At 37.9% G+C, this 25,626-nt stretch overlaps 1 protein-coding gene across 2 annotated transcripts in view; it reads left to right on the forward strand.

The window, feature by feature from the left end:
- Window positions 1-25,626, forward strand: part of LOC126251532 (organic cation transporter 1-like) — a 186,366-nt gene that overhangs the window by 36,367 nt on the left and 124,373 nt on the right. Inside the window, exons 2-3 of one of the 2 annotated variants that reach the window (XM_049952034.1) lie at window positions 9,788-9,918; window positions 10,706-10,965. In XM_049952034.1, the coding sequence (XP_049807991.1) occupies window positions 9,832-9,918; window positions 10,706-10,965 (347 nt within the window). In that variant the 5' untranslated portion in view covers window positions 9,788-9,831. The remainder of the gene's footprint in view (window positions 1-9,787; window positions 9,919-10,705; window positions 10,966-25,626) is intronic. The other variant, XM_049952033.1, reaches the window with a different exon arrangement.

A 25,626-nucleotide genomic window follows, 5' to 3' on the forward strand; every position in this document is an offset into this window, starting at 1 on the left:
ACATAAAATAAAATCTGTTATGTTAGATATTTTACCTAACAAAAACTGGCTTCTATCTATTAAGAATAACCAGATTATTATAATATATTTACAGAAACATTCAATGCATGTACGTGATCAATGGGATATAAAATTAAGCAGAAGATAAAGATATGGAAAGAGATAGCGATTTTTTTAAAAATAAACTTCACAGAGTAATGAGCGGCAGCAAAAGCAGGCTCCTGCCTCTGGGTTCTTTTTTAAGGTATTCATTAGCAATACAAATTTCTTCTTCATTTAGACATCTAAATAATTCATATTTTCATCAGATAATTAATTTCTGTGTTTGGAGACTATATATTTGTTATCATCAGGGAAACAAAGGATGGAAAAAATGAAATGGTTAATTATCTCTTTCATACTGTTTGATATATTTCGTTATAAAATTTTTATTTAATATTTAAAAGAATTATTTTATCCTTATCGATATCACTGTTGTGTGAATTAGAAAGTCCTAACTATGTAATATATACTTTATTACCTTTCTTTCTCAATACGTTTTGAGCTAGATATATGCTCAGGATATTTTTTTCAGTAATTCATACCCATAAACTGAAACTGTGTCAATCCAGTTATAATTCCTTTGTAAGTCACATTTTTCCCATGTCTTTTCTTCCAATGTTCTGTAAATCTTTCAACAACAGATGCTTTTAATTCAGCAAAAGTTGAGTAATGATTAATATTATTTTTGCACCAATTCTTGAAATTATTTGCTATAAAAACCTTTTCCATTATTTGTTTCTGAAGTTTTTGGTGAGTTATCTAAAGACCTAATTATGTCTTTGACATTTGATATTTTTAAATACTTTTTGATAAGCATCACTTGCATTCTTACCTAGTTTATCTATAACTTAGCCCATGGGAATTTTGAAAAAAAAACAATGTTGGAAGTTAATAAATATTTTTTCCTTTGTGTATTTTTGAAATTCCCTTTAAGTTTCGAGAGTCCTTTTCGACTAGGTCTGTTTGCCATAACTCATTAATACCAAATGAAACAACATCTTTTCTTTTAAAATTTTATTCCCATTGGTTTATGTAACTCATTAATAATTTCTGCACAAATATTTAAAGGAGTGACTGATTCATTCACCACTTTAACTACATTTTTTAACAAATTTACTCTTTCTACTTTTGCAAATTCAACATAGACCTTCAATTCTCTGTCTACAAGTCTCATTCACTAGGCTCTGAAGATTATGTCTTTCACTAAATTTTTTACACATCAAGATGTATATATGGTTATCCATTTACACAGATAAAAATTTTATTTGTTTAAAATTTTTATACCATAGCTTCAATATCATTTGATTCTAAAATAAGTTCATGAAACATGAGTCATTCACCTGAAACAGATAGTGTTAACACACTGAGTTGTAAATATTTTATTTGTCGTTTTCATTTGAAGTAATGGACTATTGAACTGAGCTGGATATAAAGTTTCCAACTCATCAGCATTACATCCTTTTATCTCTATTTTAAAATCAATAAGTTTATATTGGCCCCTAATAAAATAATTCTATTGAGTTTTACATCGTACTCGCATGTATAATTGAATATTTCATCACCCCTACCAAACTGAAAAATCAGTTTTCTGAAGATCACTCAATTGACTAAGATACTGTGTTAAATGTGTGTTTGAGAAGTAATCTGAATAAGCTGTATCAACTTCATATTTTGAAAAGTAATTACTTAAATTTGTTTCATTAATTTGATTAATCTTTTTGTTAAACTGTGATAAAGTGACATAGTTACTGAACAGTGGTAGAATCCTTGTGTATTTTGATTTTGTAACAAAACTGGTTAACTCATTTTCTAAATATTATTTCATAGCAGTATCATAACCACTTATAGGGTCTTTTAAATTTACTAATCTTCTACATTTAAAATCAACATATCTTTTACTTACTTTAAATATGTGATGTAATTCTGTATGAAATTATTTAATTGTACTTTCTACTTTTGAATACATTTTTGATTCTAATTCATTTTTTATGTATTATAAGTTTATTTTTTCAGTATTCAGATCACTTTTAGAATAATGTAGTTTTTTCCAAAAGTGTCCATGTATTAAAATCAATATATCATGGAAGCTATAATTATCTGACAATTTTTTTAAAACAAATAAATATAAATGTTGGCAAATACATTCATTTAAATTCTGTATTCTTTCAGCATTATAATATGAGTAATATTTTCAAAAAAATAAGTTACTAATTCTTTTTATGTTATCATCAAATGTATCAAAACAAATTTCAAATTATCTGATTTTTAACAAAAACTGAAATGATTTCCCACATGGACAGATGTGTGTAGACCTACTATTCCACATTCAAGGTCATTTGGTCTATTGTGTAATTCATCAATCATGAATACACCATGTATGTGATTAATTTGTAATTTTATAACTACATGTACAGATGTGTGTAGAGTTACTATTCCACATTCAAGGTCCTTTGGTCTATTGTGTAATTCATCAATCATGAATACACCACGTATGTGATTAATTTGTAATTTTTTAACTTATACATTTACATCAAAATTAGATAAGGGATAACTATATTTTCAATTACTTCATCGATTTATTTTACGTTTTCAATTTCTTTACTCTTATTTTCTGTTACTAGATTATGTCTTCCTGTTTTCTAAATCTTTATCAGCTTGCTTTTTATTTATTACCACATTGCCAATGGCTGCAGAGCAGAACCAATTGTTGCTTGATATGATAATGCAGTCTGCAGTATTGGTAAAAATCCTCTTTCATGTTTTGTTAGTCATAACTTTTTTCAGTTTTTTTGGATATTCAATAACCTTCTTGACAACAGGAATACCTAATGTAGTGATTAGATTTCCACTTTTTTGTCGTTTTATTCCTCTTTCCTTTTTGTGCATTAGTTGAAAAATTATGGAACCTTATTAATTGTTAATTAATTAATTGAATTTTGACTGATTTTGAGTTTGTTTTATCACTATGCAGCAAAGTGTAAACAATACTAAAGTTATTCATTTTTATATATAAAAATTATTATTAGTTTCACAAACTCCATCCATTAACATCAACATCAAGTTTTCCATATGTTATTCATCTAATAGCTATTATTGCAAATTTTTCTCGTGATTGAAGGGCCAGAAGCATGCATTCATTCTCCTGCAGTTAACTGAAGTTCTTTGCCAGCTTGATGTCTAGTTTCTCAGTCTTTATTATCTTGATATGTAATATTATGTTTTTATAAGCTTCATCCTTGACCACCCCTAAATAAACTTTCTTCTAATTTTGTGCCAAGACAACAGTTATTATAATTACTATGATGCATTTCAGATAGTAATTTCTTAATCGAAATGCTTACTAATACTTTTCTATAATTTTCACTTTTCCAAAAGTGTGAGGAAAATTATTAGCAAATCTAAATAGATATGGTATTCGTTTACGATTGGTTATGATGATATTTACTAAATTTATTAGTTAATGTTTGACTTATTCCAGCTTTTTCATTATAACAATTTTTATAGCTGGCTCATTTTTCATCATGAGCTGCTGATCTAATGATTATCTAACAGACATTATACATCTGAACATATTCGAATGGTTTTTATGTATTTCTTTATGAGACTTTAATCTGTTTTTACATCTGAATTTGATTCTGTATCTACTATTTTTTATCTTCTTATGTTTGCCAAACAGTGATTAAGAGTTTCTTTAATCAATCATTCTTATTTTAACTCTACTTGATTCGATTTTATGTGGATTATTATCAGGATATAATGCCCCTGATGTATACAAAAGTATCTGCATAGTTATTTCAATCAACACTATCAAATTTTTCACTCAAATCGCCCATAGTAATATGCTTTTTAGTTAAAATACTCATTAATCCATCTGCAGCTTCATATTGTTTATGACCAATAGTTATTTCATCATAATTGAATTTAATTGGTAAACTACCAACATTTTTTAACTGACTAACAAGTCTTAAATCAAACGCTGTATATAAACTGTTGTTGATATACTTTAACATCCTTTCACGTATACTTACCCTTTTACAATAATCATCAACCATTATTTTTTTTAGCTGCACCTTGATTTGAGCTTTATTTTTTCTTTACATTTAGTCAATGCATCTTGTATTTCTAATCCAGCTGATTTATAGTAATACTTCCCACCACTTCATCTTTGGACCAATCGTATAGTTTCCTAGTTGCTGATAAAACTCCAAAGTTTTCTATATGCTATATGATGACGATAGGGAATCATTTGTTCTTCAGTCTCTCTATTTTCGTCAGTAGCTTTCATAACATTAATCCTAAACCTTCTATTCCTAGTTTTACATGTTCCATTGCATCAATAAAAGGTTGTTTTTCCTTTTTATATTTTTCTAATTCTGTTGGTTGTTATTTCCATTGTTTAAACTCTACTTTTAATTGTTCCTTTACTCTTCTATTCCATCTAGCTTTATTAGCAATTTCAGGATTGTACTTTATAAACATTTATTAAAGATGAAAAACATTAACTAATTTTGTTTTAAATTTTTAGTTTAAAATAAATGTTTAACAGTTATGTTGTTAGTGAATCAAGAGTAATGACGAGTCAATTTGTCGCATCATATTTAAAAAATGAAGATAATTTCACACTAACTGCTTTGGTATTTTCGAATAGGTCTGAGCAAAGTAAAAAGAATCTATTCCTTTAAGTCTGCATCTAGTAAAAGATTCCTTAACTATGTCTTGATTTTCAAGAATGAAGTCATAAAAAAGTACAACTGAATTATTTTCACATTGATCTAATGGAATGATTTCACCATTACTTTCAACAAAAGTAGAAATTTTTTCATTATGCTTATCTTGAAGTTTTTAACACCTTTTTATAAACTCTGAGTATTTCGGTTGACCTAAGCTTTTAGAATAAATATGCAAATAGTTAACTTTATTCCAATTCAAACATCCAAGTGCTAAAATATAATTCTAAATAATTAATATTGCTTTTACAAGACAACTTGGTTGCACATCAAATAGAATTCGTTAAAATTTTATCATGCTTATATTTTAACTTCTTCCCAGGAATTCTTATTTTCAGTTCCCTATAAGGTTTCATTAAATCAAATAATATTTTATTAATAGACATAGGTTTTCTATTTCAGTTGTGTGATAAATCATCCGTTGTTGAAAAAAGATTGATTGTATCTATGAGAAAGTATAAAAATGTGGCACTTGTTGGTTTTTATTCAACATTACAAACTACAAATAGTACATCAAAAAATTATAAACTGTGAAATGAAGAAACAATTGAAATTCGTGTTGATCAGTATAGTTCATGAACTTAAAAAAATTATTCATACAAAAAAGGCCAAATATTCACATTGAAGCAGATGAAATTTTACACAGAGTAACTATTTAGAATGATGTATAATTATATATGAATATCAAGGATGGTATTGAAAGTATGCCTGAATTTAGTGGACAAATTGTTGTAGCTAATAAAAAGACTATGAATAACAATGTCCCATAATTGTGCCATTCAAATAAAATAATAAAAATTTTAATCTTTCTAATGGAATGTTTGTAAAATATACGCATCATTTTCATTAAGAAACGAATATTACTTCTTCATTGAAGACTAACATTGATTTTGGTGGACCAATAATTTATGAACCAATTTTCTTTTGGAAATATTTCAATTTTGATCCTGTTCAACATTTGGAAATTACTATAACCGATGAAAATGACAGTTTGATAGATTTTAATGGTGCTTCTGTAACAATTATTTTAGCAATGTCTTAATCCTTAATTGCAGACTAATGTCAGCTATTTTTTGATGCAAAAGTCTGCCTTTTGCTTACATTTAATAAAAATTTTTCTTAATAAATCATGAACAAAATCGAGATTAACAGTAAATGAGAAAAGTAAAAATTATTTAAATTTAACCAATAAGGATTTACAAGAGTTGGAACTTTAGTAGTGGCAGTTATTTATTTACAGCTCGTACAAAATGGATACTTGTTTGAAAGTTTTACAGACCTTCAAATTAGTCACCAGCATTGTGTATAACCTGTTGCCAGTGATGTGGAAGTTGTGAGATACTCTTAACAGTTCCAGTTGTATTGACAGTTCGAGTGGCACGATCTTTTGCCCAACGAATTTGTAGCAGTTTTGAAGCGAATGCTGTGGAATGTTTCCTTCAGTTTAGAAATCGAGTTGAACTCATGATGGCTTAAGTCAGGGGAGTGCAGTAGGTGGTACAGAACCTAGCAGCCCCATCAGTCAAACAAATCAGTAACAGCTTGCACTGTATGTGCTTCAGTATTGTCCTACAAAATGATGGTCAGGTCCTGCAGAAAGTGTCATCACTTCTGTCTCTATGCTGTTCATTTTTGGAACATAACCTTTGACAAGCTTAGAGACTGATGTGATGACACTTTTTGCAGGACCTGACCATCATTTTGTAGGACAATACTGCAGCACATACAGTGCAAGCTGTTACTGATTTGTTTGACTGCTGGGGCTGCTAGGTTCTGTACCATCTACTGCACTCCAATGACTTAAGCCCTCATGAGCTCAACTCGATTTCTAAACTGAAAGAAACACTTCACAGCATTCACTTCAGAACTGCTACAATTTCATTGGGTAATAGACTGCCCTGCTCGAACTGTCAACACAACTGACACTGTTAAGAGTATCCTATCACTTCCACATCACTGGCAATGAGTTATGCACAATGCTGGTGACTACTTTGAAGGTCAGTAAAACTTTGAAACACGTATCTATTTTGTATGAGCTGTAAATAAGTATTGCCACTATTAAACTTCTGACCCTCGTAGAAATTAATAGAAATATTGGTGATTGATCTTTACATCCTAACCATGCACAATTATACATAAGCTTTGGTATTAGTGGCGTTGATGGCACAGATTATCCAAAATACAATGGAAACCCTATAAAAAGTTCATCGATAATTGTGTTTCAAAAGTGATTGACTTCATAACCATAAAGAAAGGAAATTATATTCTATCTAGAATTCAACATTCTTTTATTTCTCCATCAGTTCTGTTCATTTTGACTTCATCAATTACTAATAAGATAAGTATGGTAGGTCACATTCTTAATAATGGAAAATTAAAGAGTAAGAAAAATGAAATGCTCTACGCCTTTCAAACACTTGGAGGGTTATTTAAAGACCGTAAGAAAATTATGTGGGAAGGTGGTTTAACTGTAACTGTTATTTGAATTTAATGTGGTGGAGATGCTGTTTTACAACGGCCTCATTTCATCCAAGCTGGAATTGAAATAAAAGACACTCTTGCCAGAAAAGGGAAAATTGTTGTAGAAACTATGGAAATTCTGGTACCAATTGTTAAATATTAACCGACTTATCAACTTGAACACTGAGAAAATATACTGAAAAATCCAACATTCCAGTATCATTTTCATGAACATCAAACTGTAATAGTCACAGAATCAAATGGTTATTAGATTTTTTAGTTAGGTTTTACAAATTTATATAACACTACAGAATTTGATATGCCATATTTTGTATTTGTTATATTTCAGACAAATCATAAGAATAATCAGTTACTTGACTCTTTATTTTCCATCCCGCTACAGAATACATATCTAAAAAATGGAAGAAACGAAATCTTCCAGATGAAACGTGGAATACTAATCCTCCAAATAACTTTATGAAAAGTTACGATGCATTCCTAGATTTTAAATGAGTTACACTACTCAAAGTAGAGACTGACATAACTCCATATAATTTTGTAAGGAATCAGCCTTATGATGTGATTAATATGACTTGTACAAAAAATATTGTTACAAGTCAAAAGACAACTAAGAAACTCTGGCACATAACATATATATAGTGTTGTTTACTAAAAGGAATTTGACACACAATGCACAGCATAGAATTTGTAATAGATTATGATAGTATTTTGAATTTTTATAAAAACAAATATCGAACATATGGATATTGTAGTGTTTTTAAAGAATGTAAAAATAAATATTTGAAAATTAAAGTTAGATGTGAATGTTGTAAAACTGTGGACCAGTGTTAGCTACCAGAATGAATGTTTCATAAAAATCTTATGTCTAATATATAAGAAGAACTTGAAAAAATTTCGGTAGTGATGAGAACATATAAAAAAGTTTTGTATTTAATTTTTTATGATAACATATTTCAAAAAAATATAATTTTTTGGAATGGAACCAAAAAGTTCATTTCTCTACAAAAATAAATGAGTTACACCTGAATAAAAGATGGTAGTAGTAGAAATAAGGAGGTCCTGGGTAACTTTCTTAAAGAAAACAAGTGAGCAAGTGAAATGAGTGAACGAGTTATCTTTAAAAATTGAGCCAGTACTAGCTAATTCTATTACTTCTGATGGCAGTAACACTCTACACTCTGACCAACCAACACCTGCTAAGAGTTTCCAATTCAGACCCAGAACCTGCCACTGCCACTGTTTGTCAGGTATCGTCTCGCCTTTGCTGTGAGCCCCTATAATGCTGCACCTCTGGCAGCAGTCAACAAGGGTACTGCTCTGCAGGTACTATATGTTACTGACCATAAGCTCATCAGTTCATGGGACCGTGTCATGCTGGCACATTGTCGTTCACCTTTGGACTCTCTGCAATCTCCCAGCCATATGAGAGTGTGTCATTACCTATCCTCCACACTCCTCCCCACATCGATGTTTATGGACTTCATTTTCATGTGCACGTTTTAGGCAATATAAGGGATAGATATTTCTGTTACTGAGTCATGTGGACATTGGTTCACAAAAGTTGTACGTAATTTAGCCAAGTTACTCAATAGTGTTACTGTGAAGTGTATACCTCAATATTGAAAAAAAAATTGTTTTCAGGCAACTGTCAATAGCATCCACAGTGGAAAATATCTATACATGACAACTTCACGACCATACATGCTATTTAACCAGAAAAATATGCACCACTGCTGACTTCCAAACGTCAGACACTGATACTTAATGCCATAATTTCGGCTTCAGCAAATAGAAAACATGCTGTTACCATTTTTCATATTTTCAGTGTTTTCTGCTCGTTATTCCAATAAGAATGACATTAAGTATCATTTTCATACGTTTTCAATTGAGCAGTGGCATATATGTTTATGGTTTAATATCACGTATGACATATGAGGTTGTCACAATAGGTATTTTTCCACTGTGAAGATGCTCCATGATCTAAACTGGTAGTGAGTAAGTATGCTGTAGAAAACACGCTGTGTCATGCATTTCTCCAACTCAGTATTGTCAGTCACAGCCTCGATTCATGGATACTAAAAAGCATACAGTGCCTTACAGGATGTGTATGTATATGTATATTCTGAATTTTCCATCTCTTTTAACTATATTTTACAGTGGTAGGTTGTTATTGGTAATGATAGCTCAACACTGTAATACATACTAAGAAAATAAGGAGAATAAGAGTGGGTTAACTGCGTGCCACAATAATTACTGAGTAAATTAGTTTTTCTGTTGGTGACAGAGATTTAGATGCGTACTCACTGTCTCTCTCCTGCTCTCTCTCTCTTTCTCTCTCTCTAGGAATTATCTAGAGGGAATCATTGGGGTCGACATATATATATTTCATAAATCTAGATCTAAGTGGTCATGTGCTGATGCTACAATAGATTGTACAGTAAGGATGTAGAGATTAGTAATTATGCAATTATGCCAATAATTTCATTTGGGATGACTAAAGCCTATAGATTAATGTTTTCTGTTTTTCCGATGTGCAGCTATAAATACATCAGTCTTCCCGCACAAGAAAAGAGCGAGAGGGATGACAACAATCAGGAACTGCAAAAGTGCACTCAAATTAAAGAAAAATAACTACCCTGAATGCCTCTCTGCAGAGGGGCGAAACATTGTGAGTTTATAGAGCATTCATGGAATAATGGCAAATTGTAAGAAAGGGAGGAACAAGGGACACAAAGTTGCGAAACGATTAAGGATAATGTCAAAAGCCAGAAATTTCTAACAGGCAGTAGGAAAATTAAATATTGCTAAAGACAATTTAGAGTTTCGTCTTAAGCCTTGGAGTACTAGAGATAAACTTATTTCAGTTTTCGAATACTAGTTTCTAGGCCATAATTTTTTGTACCCATCTGAGAACAACTTCAGTATTGTTTATTTTTGTTTTTGTTCAATTCACAAGCAGTTTTGGAGTTGGTGGTTGTTAACGTCTCGGGCGCTATTATTTAACTTCTGCACTTCTGCCAGGTGCACTTCTACCTGAAAGTAGAAAAATAGATGTCATTAATCTATACACTTAGCTATTCCAGAATGAAGTTATTTGTCTATTTAGCACTGTCTATGAATATAGTAGCAAACTTTAACATGTCTACTACATGTCCGAAATTAATGACTTTTAGCATTGATCCTAAACTTTTCTTAACATGTTTCATGTTCGTTCCTTTCTTACAGCTAGCTTCGTGCTTTGTTCTCAAGTTCTTTGATTGTTATTCAATAAGTAAATAACACAATCAAATTCCTTTTTCTGTTATATTTCCCATTCAGAGTAATGATATTAAAGACTGTCCATAACCATCATAATTCTCTTTCTCTTGTTCAAGTTTTGGAAGTGACATAGTCCTTAGATAATAATTGGAGGAGAAGTACCATTAAGAGGAAAATAATAACTCGTTTTTTTACAGGCTGACATGAAGACTGTGACATACAGCACTAAATATGTTTCCACTCCAGCGTTCGAAGATGTCTTAGATGTCATTGGCTCCAGAGGAAAGTTTCAGAAGAGGCTGAATATCATTTACTTGTGTGTTGGTCCATGCTTCACTGTGATGTGCGCCCTTGTGTACCATCTTGCAATGCAAACTCCTGATCATTGGTGTCACGTTCCAGGCAGGGATCAGACTAACCTTTCAGCTGCTGAGTGGAAGACCATTACAATTCCCAGGTAAGAATTATGTGAAAAACGTTAATTGTGAATTATAAATTATACGTAATCTGGTTCCACGAGACACATGACTAACCTTCTGCAATAGCGTTTTTTACCAGAATCCTCACACTGAAATATTGTGATAACACGACTAGCGTCAAATCCTACAAGGTGTTCAGTCTCTAGGGTTGTTCTTTATGTAAGATTTACTTCAAGTAGGTCCATACACACTTGAAATTATTTCTTGCCGTTTTGTGTGATGTTATAAATCCGTTTTACTTTCATTAAGTGTAAGAAAGTTCGTTACTTACTTCTGTCAATGCTTCTAACAAAATTATAAATACCTCTTCATTTATTAGAGCGATACTTGTACTTGGCAGTGGATGACACAATCAGATAAGCGTAACGTAGAGTCAAATGTCATAAACAGATGTACTTTTTAAAAGCAAAATTTAGAGAAGTCCTGCAAATTCAGTAATATGTGACATCAGCAATTTGAAATATTTAAGCTGTACAGGTGAACAGTTCTTCTAAGAAACTAGATCACTCTAAAAAGTTACACGAATCACCAACTTTTCATCTTCTCTGTAGACATCGTTCTGATAGTAAATAACTATAATTTATCATATCTTTCTAGCCATTTAGTACAGCTGATTGTTTCAAATTTTCGTATGTTTTTTGCGTTCTTTTATATACGCCACATACATGGGAAAAGTTTTACTCCTTAAACGTGGATTAAGTGTCAATGAATAAAGATTAAAACTAAAATTCTAGACAAAAATAAGGTAATAACTCGTTATGAAATGTGTCCGCAACTCAGAAAAGTATTCACATGCAGCATGGAAAATTTTATAATACACTACTAGCCATTAAAATTGCTACACTACGAAGATGACGTGCTACAGACGCGAAATTTAACCGACAGGAAGAACATGCTATGATATCCAAATGATTAGCTTTTCAGAGCATTCACACAAGGTTGGCGCCGGTGGCGACACCTACAACGTGCTGACATGAGGAAAGTTTCCAACCGATTTCTCATACACAAACAGCAGTTGACCGGCGTTGTCTGGTGAAACGTTGTTGTGATGCCTCGTGTAAGGAGGAGAAATGCGTACCATCAAGTTTCCGACTTTGATAAAGGTCGGATTGTAGCCTATTGCGATTGCGGATTATCGTATCGCGACATTGCTGCTCGCGTTGGTCGAGATCCAATGAGTGTTAGCAGAATATAAAATCGGTGGGTTCAGGAGGCTGATACGGAACGCCGTGCTGAATCCCAACGGCCTCGTATCACTAGCAGTCGAGATGACAGCCATCTTATCCGCATGGCTGTAACGGATCGTGCAGCCACGTCTCGATCCCTGAGTCAACAGATGGGGACGATTGGAAGACAACAACCATCTGCACGATCAGTTCGACGACGTTTGCAGCAGCATGGACAACCAGCTCGGAGACCATGGCTGCGGTTACCCTTGACGCTGCATCACAGACAGGAGCGCCAGCGATGGTGTGCTCAACGACGAACCTGGGTGCACGAATGGCAAAACGTCATTTTTTAGGGTTGGATCCAGGTTCTGTTTACAGCATCATGATGGCCGCATCTGTGTTTGGCGACATCGCGGTGAACGCGCATTGGAAGCGTGTATTTGTCATCGCCATACAGGCGTATCACCTGGTGTGATGGTAATGGGGTGCCATTGGTTACACGTCTCGGTCTCCTTTTGCTGGCATTGACGGCACATTGAACAGTGGACGTTACATTTCAGATGTGTTACGACCTGTGGCTCTACCCTTCATTCGTTCCCTGCGAAACCCTACATTTCAGCACTATAATTCACGACCGCATGTTGCAGGTCCTGTACGGGTCTTTCTGGATACAGGAAATGTGCGACTGCTGCCCTGGCCAGCACATTCTCCAAACCTCTCACCAATTGAAAACGTCTGGCCAATGGTGGGCGAGCAACTGGCTCGTCACAATACGCCAGTCACTACTCTTGATGAACTGTGGTATTGTGTTGAAGCTGCAATGGCAGCTGTACCTGTACACGCCATCCAAGCTCTGTTTGACTCAATGCCCAGGCGTATCAAGGCCGTTATTATGGCCGGAGGTGGTTGTTCTGGATACTGATTTCTCATGATCTATGCACCCAAATTGCTTGAAAATGTAATCAAATGTCAGTTCTAGCATAATCTATTTGTTCAATGAATATCCGTTTGTCATCTGCATTTCTTCTTGGTGTAGCAATTTTAATGGCTAGTAGTGTAATTTACCCATTAATACAAAACATCTGTCATATTACTAACCAAGTCGAAACATTTCTTCTGGGTGACTAGGTTTCAGTTTTACGTTTGATTAAAAACTTAAAGCGTGTGCAAAACAGTAAATAAAGATGTTTAATGCTTATAAAGAATCAGCCTCAATTTCAAATAGAAACCAGATGTTGACCTAGGTTTTGGGGCGGATAATCACGCCTTCTTCGGAACACACTAAAACTACAAACCGCCTAAAGAGGCATGGACCATGCCAGGCAGTTGAAATTGGATGTGAGTCGTAAGAGACAGTGCTTGCTATCACTATTATTATCTGTACTCCCAATTTTTGTCAGTTTCGTTCCATCCATGTTATCAAATCGTTCTTTAGGACCCGAAAAATACGTAGTCATTGAATAAATTATACTCTCTTGGCTGATACAATTAAGGTAGAATTCGTCGAATAGTTTCTTAAAGATGGTAGATACTCCAAACTGTTGAAAACTTGTTGAGCCGAAATCGCCAGATAACGTGTCGCGATCCAGTTGTATCAGTCCTGCCAACTTGATTCTTGAAGTCTTTACCACGTAATTAGTATTTCATGATCCGTCCGACTTGCAGCCAGATACTTGACGTCGACAGCTTGCCATGATATTTCGGATGACAACCATTATCTTCATGAGAGGCTCACATACAGTGAAGAAAGCAGAATCGTTAGCATCCTAAATTTCGTGGCAAGATTCTGACATTATCCTGCTGCAAGCCTGAAACATCATGGAGGCTTGTCAATCTCCGGAGTATCGTCATGACTTCCTTTGAACATAATCCATCTTGTAGCTCTTCGTTTCTACAATGGATTCGAAAAGGCAACTGCCACCTTTCTTTGAAAATCTGTAGCTTAAAAATCAAAATTACTCCGCTGATTAACGATATTTACTTTAAAGTGTAAGAGCAGTTTGGGTGTTCACTTCCATTGAAATCTCCGCCATTTCAGCTCGCATATAATGTGCCATAGATAGCACATTAAATTAAATGCGATCAAGGGCGAGACAGCTGTGTTGAAAGCCTCAAGGTGGTAAAAAGGGAGCTTATCATGTCTGACAGGCGCCTAGGATTCCGAACTCGATAATCCTCCACTGCGTTCGGCACAAGTTGGCCTCGCTTTGCCAAGTGCAGGGAATCCTCGCCGTCGGCTTAGGCTACGGAAAAGTTGGGAGCGGTTCTTTCAGGCCAACCCCCCTTGTGTTCATATCTACATCTACATCTACATCTACATTCATACTCCGCAAGCCACCCAACGGTGTGTGGCGGAGGGCACCTTACGTGCCACTGTCATTACCTCCCTTTCCTGTTCCAGTCGCGTATGGTTCGCGGGAAGAACGACTGTCTGAAAGCCTCCGTGCGCGCTCTAATCTCTCTAATTTTACATTCGTGATCTCCTCGGGAGGTATAAGTAGGGGGAAGCAATATACTCGATACCTCATCCAGAAACGCACCCTCTCGAAACCTGGCGAGCAAGCTACACCGCGATGCAGAGTGCCTCTCTTGCAGAGTCTGCCACTTGAGTTTATTAAACATCTCCGTAACGCTATCACGGTTACCAAATAACCCTGTGACGAAACGCGCCGCTCTTCTTTGGATCTTCTCTATCTCCTCCGTCAACCCGATCTGGTACGGATCCACACTGATGAGCAATACTCAAGTAGAGGTCGAACGAGTGTTTTGTAAGCCACCTCCTTTGTTGCTGGACTACATTTTCTAAGCACTCTCCCAATGAATCTCAACCTGGTACCCGCCTTACCAACAATTAATTTTATATGATCATTCCACTTCAAATCGTTCCGCACGCATACTCCCAGATATTTTACAGAAGTAACTGCTACCAGTGTTTGTTCCGCTATCATATAATCATACAGTAAAGGATCCTTCTTTCTATGTATTCGCAATACATTACATTTGTCTATGTTAAGGGACAGTTGCCACTCCCTGCACCAAGTGCCTATCCGCTGCAGATCTTCCTGCATTTCGCTACAATTTTCTAATGCTGCAACTTCTCTGTATACTACAGCATCATCCGCGAAAAGCCGCATGGAACTTCCGACACTATCTACTAGGTCATTTATATATATTGTGAAAAGCAATGGTCCCATAACGCTCCCCTGTGGCACGCCAGAGGTTACCTTAACGTCTGTAGACGTCTCTCCATTGATAACAACATGCTGTGTTCTGTTTGCTAAAAACTCTTCAATCCAGCCACACAGCTGGTCTGATATTCCGTAGGCTCTTACTTTGTTTATCAGGCGACAGTGCGGAACTGTATCGAACGCCTTCCGGAAGTCAAGAAAAATAGCATCTACCTGGGAGCCTTTATCTAATATTTTCTGGGTCTCATGAACAAATAACGCGAGTTGGGTCTCACACGATCGGTGTTTCCGGAATCCATGTTGATTCCTACATAGTAGATTCTGGGTTTCCAAAAACGACATGATACTCGAGCAAAAAACATGTTCTAAAATTCTACAACAGATCGACGTCAGAGATATAGGTCTATAGTTTTGCGCATCTGCTCGACGACCCTTCTTGAAGACTGGGACTACCTGTGCTTCTTTCCAATCATTTGGAACCCTCCGTTCCTCTAGAGACTTGCGGTACACGGCTGTTAGAAGGGGGGCAAGTTCTTTCGCGTACTCTGTGTAGAATCGAATTGGTATCCCTTCAGGTCCAGTAGACTTTCCTCTGTTGAGTGATTCCAGTTGCTTTTCTATTCCTTGGACACTTATTTCGATGTCAGCCATTTTTTCGTTTGTGCGAGGATTTAGAGAAGGAACTGCAGTGCGGTCTTCCTCTGTGAAACAGCTTAGGAAAAAGGTGTTTAGTATTTCAGCTTTACGTGTGTCATCCTCTGTTTCAATTCCATCATCATCCCGGAGTGTCTGGATATGCTGTTTCGAGCCACTTACTGATTTAACGTAAGACCAGAACTTCCTATGATTTTCTGTCAAATCTGTACATAGAATTTTACTTTCGAATTCACTGAACGCTTCTCGCATAGCCCTCCTTACGCTAACTTTGACATCGCTTAGCTTCTGTTTGTCTGAGAGGTTTTGGCTGCGTTTAAACTTGGAGTGAAGCTCTCTTTGCTTTCGCAGTAGTTTCCTAACTTTGTTGTTGTACCACGGTGGGTTTTTCCCGTCCCTCACAGTTTTACTCGGCACGTATCTGTCTAAAACGCATTTTACGATTGCCTTGAACTTTTTCCATAAACACTCAACATTGTCAGTGTCGGAACAGAAATTTTCGTTTTGATCTGTTAGGTAGTCTGAAATCTGCCTTCTATTACTCTTGCTAAACAGATAAACCTTCCTCCCTTTTTTTATATTCCTATTAATTTCCATATTCAGGGATGCTACAACGGCCTTATGATCACTGATTCCCTGTTCTGCACTTACAGAGTCGAAAAGTTCGGGTCTGTTTGTTATCAGTAAGTCCAAGATGTTATCTCCACGAGTCGGTTCTCTGTTTAATTGCTCGAGGTAATTTTCGGGTAGTGCACTCAGTATAATGTCACTCGATGCTCTGTCCCTACCACCCGTCCTAAACATCTGAGTGTCCCAGTCTATATCTGGTAAATTGAAATCTCCACCTAAGACTATAACATGCTGAGGAAATTTATGTGAAATGTATTCCAAATTTTCTCTCAGTTGTTCTGCCACTAACGCTGCTGAGTCGGGAGGTCGGTAAAAGGAGCCAATTATTAACCCAGCTCGGTTGTTGAGTGTAACCTCCACCCATAATAATTCACAGGAACTATCCACTTCTACTTCACTCTACCGGAGACAGGTGGTAATGGGAGAGGGGAGGGGGTGTAGGGGGAGGAGAGACACCCTCAACAGAAAATGGTAACTGCGAGCTACTGAAACCACCAGCATCCCGTAGTTCTCCCTCATTTTTGCTCGGATTTCGCAGTCAGCAGGTGAGTTACATGGCCGTTCTTGGCCAGTCTCTCCAGCTGCCAGCACATTGACATGCAAGCTGCTTCCTTGAAGTGAGCCGTCCCGTCACTGTTCTAACGTTTCTCCTCGAGTTAGACCTTTCTTAAAATGATTTATAGGGTGACTAGCTGCAGATGGGCAGCGTGTGGCATCTATTTTTTCTTGTTTGTGTGTGTGTGTGTTCGTCTGCGTGTGCTTTCGTGTGTACGCGCACGCTCGAAGCTCGCCGCCCGCATCTCGTGGTCGTGCGGTAGCGTTCTCGCTTCCCACGCCCGGGTTCCCGGGTTCGATTCCCGGCGGGGTCAGGGATTTTCTCTGCCTCGTGATGGCTGGCTGTTGTGTGCTGTCCTTAGGTTAGTTAGGTTTAAGTAGTTCTAAGTTCTAGGGGACTTATGACCACAGCAGTTGAGTCCCATAGTGCTCAGAGCCATTTGAACCATTTTTTTCGAAGCTCGCCTGCGAGCATACGCTCCTTTGTTACGCTCCTTTGTATTGTTTCACGCAAGTTCAGTGTATCCTTCCTCACAGCTATCTTGAAAATATTGAACATGGTTCTGTTAAACTATGTAATTTTTTTTTTCAAAGAAACATTTATCTCATTATTGCGTTCAGTGACGGTGAGAGGGGGGGGGGGGGGAGCTACCTGATTCCTTTTAAGATACTATCAATAGCACTAGAACTGCAGAACACATACCTGTCCTGTTAGTAGGAAAAGAAATCCGCTTCGCTTGTGCAAGGAATAAATTATGTAATCGTACACTGAGGTACCAAAAGTCATGGGATAGCTATATGCACAAACACAGATGGCGGTAGCATCACGTATAAGAGGCACAAAAGGTAGTGCACTGACGGCAATGTCATTTGTTTGTACTCAGGTGATGCATGTGAAAACGTTTCCGAAGTGATTATGGTCGCACGACGGCAATTGACAGGATTTGAATGCGGAATAGCAGTCGGAGCTAGACGCAAGAGACATACCATTTCGGAAGTCGTTGTTGTTGTTGTGGTCTTCAGTCCTGAGACTGGTTTGATGCAGCTCTTCAATCTACTCTATGCTGTGCTAGCTTTTTCATCTCCCAGTACCTATTGCAACCTACATCCTTCTGAATCTGCTTAGTGTATTTATCTCTTGGTCTCCCTCTACTATTTTTACCGTCCACGCTGCCCTCCAATACTAAATTGGTGATCCCTTGATGCCTCATAATATTCCCTACCAAGCCATCCCTTCTTCTAGTCAAGTTGTGCCACAAATTTCTCTTCTTCCCAGTTCTATTCAATACCTCCTCATTAGTTATGTGGTCTCCCCATGTAATCTTCAGCATTCTTCTGTAGCACCACATTTCGAAAGCTTCTATTCTCTTCTTGTCTAAACTATTTATCTTCCACGTTTCACTTCCATACATGGCTACACTCCATACAAATACTTTCAGAAACGACTCCCTGACACTTAAATCTAAACTCGATGTTAACAATTCTCTCTTCTTCAGAAACGCTTTCCTTGCCATTGCCAGTCTACATTTTATATCCTCTCCCCAAATAGCAAAATTCTTGTACTACTTTAAGCGTTAGGGAATTCAATATTCCGAGATGCACAGTGTCAAGAGTGTCCCGAGAATATCACATTTGAGCATTTTCTCTCACCATAGACAACGCAGTGAGCAACGGCCTTCACTTAACCGAAGAGAATAGTGGTGTTTGTGTAGAGTTAGAAGTGCTAACGGACAAGCAGCACAGAGTGAAATAACCGTATAAATTAATGTGGTACATACGATGAACGTATCCTTTAAGACAGTGTGGCGAAATCTGGCATTAACTGGCTATGGCGACAGACGACCGACGCGGCGTGCCTTTGCTAACAGCGCGATATCGCCTGCAGCGTCTCTCCTGGGCGCATGACCATGTATCCTAGACGACTGGAAAACCGTGGCCTGGTCATATGAGCCCTGATTTCAGTTTGTGGGAGCTGATGGTAGAGTTCGAGTGTGGCGCAGATCCCACGAAGCCACGGACCCAAGTTGTCAATAAGGCAGTGTGCAAGCAGGTAATGGCTGAATAATGTTGTGGGCTGTGTTTATATGGAGTGGACTGGTTCCTCTGGTCCAATGCAACCGACTATTGGCTGGAAATGGTTATGTTCGGCTACTTGGAGACCATTTGCAAGTATTCGTACACATCATTTTCCCAAACAGCGATGTCATGTCACTGGGCCACAGTTGTTTGCAATTTGTTTGAAGAACAATCTGGACAATTCGAGCAAATGATTAGCTCACGCAGATCCCCCGACCTGATTCCCATCGAACATTTGTGGGACATAACGTGGAGGTCAGTTCGTGCACAACATACTGCATCGGCAACCCTTTCGCTATGGCTATAAAGGCAGCATGGTCCAATATTTATGCAAGAGAGTTCCAGTGGCTTGTTAAGTCGATGCCACGTCAAGTTACTGGAATACGACCACCAAAAGGAGGTTATTAGGAATCTTATCACCTCAGTGTAATACATGCATGTGAATTAATTTCACTAGCAGAACACCTTTCCAGATAACATTTTATTTTCTCGGTTTCCAAATTAAAATTTTATATCACATATGCAGATATCAGGAGGAATTAAAAAGTTCAGGCAGCACTGCAGAACGAATAGCAGCGGGAAAACACATATGAAAAATATTTTTGCATCACATCGGTTCCGAGAGTTCTGGAACCTGGGCAGAAAATTAGAATAGAGATAAACATAAACATCATTTGTTCCCTTTTTATTGCTCATGAAAACCACACATTGCATGTTGTACCACCATACAGCGAGAACTTCAGAGGTGGTGGTACAGATTTCTGTACACACCGGTACCTCTAATACCGAGTAGCACGTCCTCTTGCATTGATGCATGCCTATATTCGTCGTGGAATACTATCCACAAGTACATCAAGGCACTGTTGGTACAGATTGTCCCACTCCTCAATGGCGATTCGGCGTAGATCCCTCAGAGTGGTAGGTGGGTCACGTCGTCCATAAACAGCCATTTTCAGTTATCTCAGGCATGTTCTATAGGGTTCATGTCTGGAGAACATGCTGGCCACTCTAGTCAAGCGATGTCGTTATCCTGAAGGAAGCCATTCACAAGATGTGCACGATGGGGACGCGAATTGTAGTCCATGAAGACGAATGCGTCGCCAATATGCTGCCGAGATGGTTGCAATATCGGTCGGAGCATGGCATTCACGTATCGTACAGCCGTTACGGCGCCTTCCATGACCACCAACGGCATACGTCGGCCCTACATAATGCCACCCCAAAACATCAGGGTACCTCCACCTTGCTGCAGTCGCTGGACCGTGTGTCTGACGCTGAACGCCTGACCGGGTTGCCTCCAAACATATCTCCCACGATTGTCTGGTTGAAGGCATATGCGACACTCATCGGTGAAGAGAACGTGTTGCCAATCCTGAGCGGCCCATTCGGCATGTTGTTAGACCCATCTGTACCGCGCTGCATGGTGTCGTGGTTGCAAAGATGGACCTCGCCATGGACGTCGGGAGTGAAGTTGGCGCATCATGCAGCCTATTACGCACAGTTTGAGTCGTAACAAGACGTCCTTTGGCGGCACGAAATGCATTATCCAACATGGTGGCGTTGCTGTCAGTGTTCCTCCGAGCCATAATCCGTAGGTAGCTGTCATCCACTGCAGAACTAACCCTTGAGCGGCCTGAGCGAGGCATGTCATCGACAGTTCCTGTCTCTCTGTATGTCCTCCATCACAAAGTAACAATGTGGACGCGATCGAACTGCGTTATTGACCGTTTGGGCATGGTTGAACTACAGACAACACGAGCCTTATACCTCCTTCCTAGTGGAATGACTGGAACTAATCGGCTGTCGGACCCCTCTGTCTTAATAGGCGCAGCCCATGCATGGTTGCTTTACATCTCTGGACGGTTTTAGTGACATCTCTGAAAGAGACTGTGTCTGTGATACAATACCCACAGTCAACGTCTACCTTTAGGAGTTCTGGGAACGGGGGTGATGCAAAACATTTTTTGATATGTGTATTTCAGATTTTCCGCTGGCTGAAGCAGCCGCTGTACCATTTGGCGTTGACGGTAGACGATAAAGTAAGGTACTGGGGTTATCTGTGTTAAAGATAGATATACCAACGCATGGCACGTAGAGAAATCACAGCCATTTATGCGCGTTGCAACTGATTTTCTACATTGAACTTTTACTTATAAAACTCTTTCCACTACATATACATTATGAGAAACCTATTCATCACGAACACTTTCTTACAACAACATCGCGATACGAGAAAATAGTCTTTTCAATAAACAAATGAACACTGTTTAAGATAAGGAATTGTAAGAACAGTTACCATGTTCCGTGATTGTAAGTACGAAGTCGCCAGTCGCCAATAGGATGACTTTCGATCTAGTTCTGTCGTAAGACCGTTCTCTCAAAGAATTTCTATTTTTCATTTAATAAGGAATATATTTCTTCATCTATCAGCAGATAACGGCGTTTTCCGTAAATGAACACATCTTGAAAACATCGCGCAGACTATTTCGAGGAATACAGCTTCTCACTACACGGTATAGAACTGCAGTTTTCAGAGACTCCGACGGCGCTGATACTGCTTATGTGATGGACATCAACCACGAGACCTCTGTGGAAAAACTGGTAGTAAGATATACTACACGACCACTCTCCAAAATAATAGGATGGGTTGTCTCATCTCTGTAAATCTCGGATGGAAAAGCGCAACCAGTCATAGTATACGTTTATTAAGCCACCTTCTAACGACTCCCTAACTAAACTGACACACGTCAGAGATTTATCAAAAAAAGGGAAGTGGGAGCATTTTTCAAACACTTACCACCCCTTTAATCAATTCGACTCTTCTCCACACACACCACACTGCGATCTGTTGACCTGGAAAACTGATTTTGTTAAGTGCCAGGGTAGAGTCGGGGTTCGGGAACGACAGGACGTCCGGAAAGTTACATCATTTATACATGATCGCTGTTGGTGTTAAATGTAGAATACTTCAGGGATCAAAGTCAACAGCTCCCGACATCAGATTTGGAAAACTCTGTTTTCCCAGACTTCCGCCACTGCCACTGTAGCTCTGCCCAAGAGAGCATTTGTTTCGACGAATATACATCAATTCACTTTTTTTTTTCGACTCATCGGTCTTTTCACTGGTTTGATACAGCCCACTACAGATTCCTCTTCTGTGTCAACCTCTTCATCTAGGAGTATCACTTTCAACTACTTAATCAATTACTCGTTGTATATATTCCAATTTATGCCTTCCACCATAGTTTTCACCCTCTGCATTTCCTTTCAGTACCATGGAGATTATTCCCTGATATCTTAGGACATTCGGTCCCTTCTTCTCGACAGTGTTTTGCTCATGTTTCTTTCTCCACCGATTCTGCGGAGAAGCTTCTCACCCCTTACCTTATCTGGCCACTTGATTTTCAACATTCTTCTGTAGGACCACATCTCAAACAACTCTGTTGTCTTCTGTTACGGTTTTCCCATAATCCATGTTTCCCTAGCACACAATTATGTGCTCCAAACGTACATTATCACTAATTTTTTCGTCAAGTTAGGGCCTATATTTGACACAAGTAGACTTCTTTTTGCCAGAAATGCCCTTATTGCCATAGCTAGTCTGCTTCCTAACGTCCTTCTTGTTTCGCTCATCATGCGTTATTTCGTTCACAAAGTACCAGAATTCCTTAACTTCGTGTACTTCGAGGTCCCATGTTTTGTTACTAAATGAATCGCTAATCCCACTCTTGCTATTTCTCATTATATTCGTCTTTCATCGGTTTACCTTCAGTTCGTAATTTGTACACATTAGACTGTTCACTTCATTCAACGGATCTTATTATCCTTGATCACATTCACAGAGGGGAGCACAGTCATCAGCGAATCTTAACACTGATATAATTTTACTCTGAGTTTTAATATAACTCTTAAACATTTCTTTTATTTCCGCTATTGCTTATATATATATATGGATTGAACAGTAGAGGCGAAAGACTACATTCCTGTCTTACACCCTTTTTAATCCGAGCACTTCGTTCTTGGTCTTCCATGCTTGTTGTTCTCTCTTTACTCTTGTACGTATTGTATTTATCCGTCTTGCCCTACAATTTTTCACAGAATACCGAACATCTGGCACCATTTTTCACTGACGAACGCTTTTTCTAGGAGGACAATTCATATGAATGCACCTTGGTTTATTTTGTTTCATTACATAACGTAACGTAATATAATAACTGCCTTTCTTTTACACTCTTCTTTTGTATATTATTCTTGGTAGCAGCTAGAATACATGAGCTGTTGAGCTGATCGTGCAATTTTTCTGTAGATTCCTATCTCAGGACTGTGTGGATGATATTTTTCCGAAAGCATGACGGTATGCCTTGAGTCTCATAGATTCTGAACAATGTGAATAATTGTCTGATTGCCACGTACCTAAATGATCTGAGAAATTCCGAAGTAATGTTGTCTGTACCTTCGGCTTTATTTGATCGACAGCGTTCCCACGCACTGTTAAACTCTGATTCTAATACTGGCCTCTCCACAGCTTCCATATCGACATACAATGCTTCTTCTGTCACGTCAGTTTCTTTCACTCGTAGTGGCCTTGAATGTAGTTTCCCCAACTGTCTGCTCTAATTCCCGTTGCACTTTACAAACGTTCTTGCTTTTAACTTCTTCGACGATTGGTTTGACTTTCTATTTACTGAGTTAATCCTTTCTACGATCATTTCTTCACATTTTTCCAGGAGCCATTTGGCCATGGGTTTTCTGGACTTCACGTTTACTCAATTCCTTTGTGCCTTGCACTGCTGCATTTCTTTGTCCCTTTAAACAATTCTGAACGTCTTTATTTCTTCAATCATTTGAAACATTTCTTCTTTTACCTAAAGTTTCTTCACCATTTGCTTTATTGTTGTTGTATTTGTGTATTCATCTTCTGTGATTGCCGTTTTTAGAGATGGGGCTATTCTTTTTTAACTGAGCTGGTTCAACACAACTCCAAACAAGCCTTATCTTTCTTCAGTGCTCCAATATCACATTTCCTTTCACAATATTTCTTCTGGACTATTGGCTTCAGCTTTAGTCTACTCTTCGTCATTACTACATTATGAGCTGAGTCTATACTAGGGCCTGGGACTCGCAAGGCTAAGAGAGTTTCAGTTCGTTCTGCTGTTGTGCCAGATTTCCGATGATGTTATAAATGACGCAGTCATATGCCGTTGCTCAATTTCTTGCCCTTCCCTTCCCCCCACCCCTCTCGCATAGGTCATCTGCCATAATTATAAAACGTTGGGAAATTCGTAACAGTGCAGTTGTTTACTCCCGCCCTCTGATGTCACTGTGGATGTACAGTACCTGCCCAAAGTGTAAATTAGTGGAAAATTAAAACATCTAAGAAGGGCAAATATTCTATTCGATGGAAATCCAAGTAGGCCACTTGCGCTAAGTATGGAATCCAATATGTCCTACTCTAGCACAGCCTGCAACGATGTCAGATTTCCTCCACCTTATGATGTCACAAACCTAGATGGGCCACCTTCGCAAAAGAGCCAAGTTGCATGGAAGTCAGATTTCTTGTGTTCTAAATTTTAAACCTATGTGTAAATTGGTGGGAAATTAGAAAAAAAGGCTGAAATTCAAAACAGCTTAATTGTGCTATGCTCATATTTAATGTTTGAATTATTTCGCCTCACCACACTTGCGATGTTTAAACGGACACCATCTAAGATTGGAATCCACTTCTCCTAAGTTTGAAACGGTGGTGTATTCAATAATGCATTTGTCTGATGACTGAAATGGAGAGAATTTTTTTTAAAAAGTCCACTTACCTAGCCTACATGCTTGTAAGAATTAGAGCCCTTACCGTAAGTTTAAAACTACAGCTCACCGGTGCAACCTGTGTGGTTGTCAATCACCACTGTCACGTGTAGAAGGGCAGGAATGGGGAAGATATGCACTTGCAGTTAAATTGATTAAATACACCACCCTCATCTGCTTGCAGAATTTCTACTTTGCCATCCCAGTCAACAGCCACTCCAAACCACGCCAGACCAGACCGTGTATCGGAGTGTCGGAGCCTGGCGGATGTTTGTGCCCTTACACCACATCATCAGTCTGGGGTGTAGGCATATGCCAGTCCAAAATGAGCTGTATCCCACCACTGTTGGCTACAATATTTCCTCTTGTCTGTGTTGTACTTTTAGAACAGGACGGTTTTGGCCTCTTAGTCATGTGGAATGCGATGCTTTTAACATTCCAGTATAGGAAATCTATGACCAACACACGAAATAAATTCACCTAGCAAGGTTATTCTGTTTAGAGCTACGCACACTTTGGTCGCAAACTTAAAGGTATGAAACTCCAGTATAGTAATCGCATACGGACT

Source organism: Schistocerca nitens, chromosome 4, assembly GCF_023898315.1.
Source record: "Schistocerca nitens isolate TAMUIC-IGC-003100 chromosome 4, iqSchNite1.1, whole genome shotgun sequence".
In the NCBI taxonomy this organism is placed as follows: domain Eukaryota; kingdom Metazoa; phylum Arthropoda; class Insecta; order Orthoptera; family Acrididae; genus Schistocerca; species Schistocerca nitens.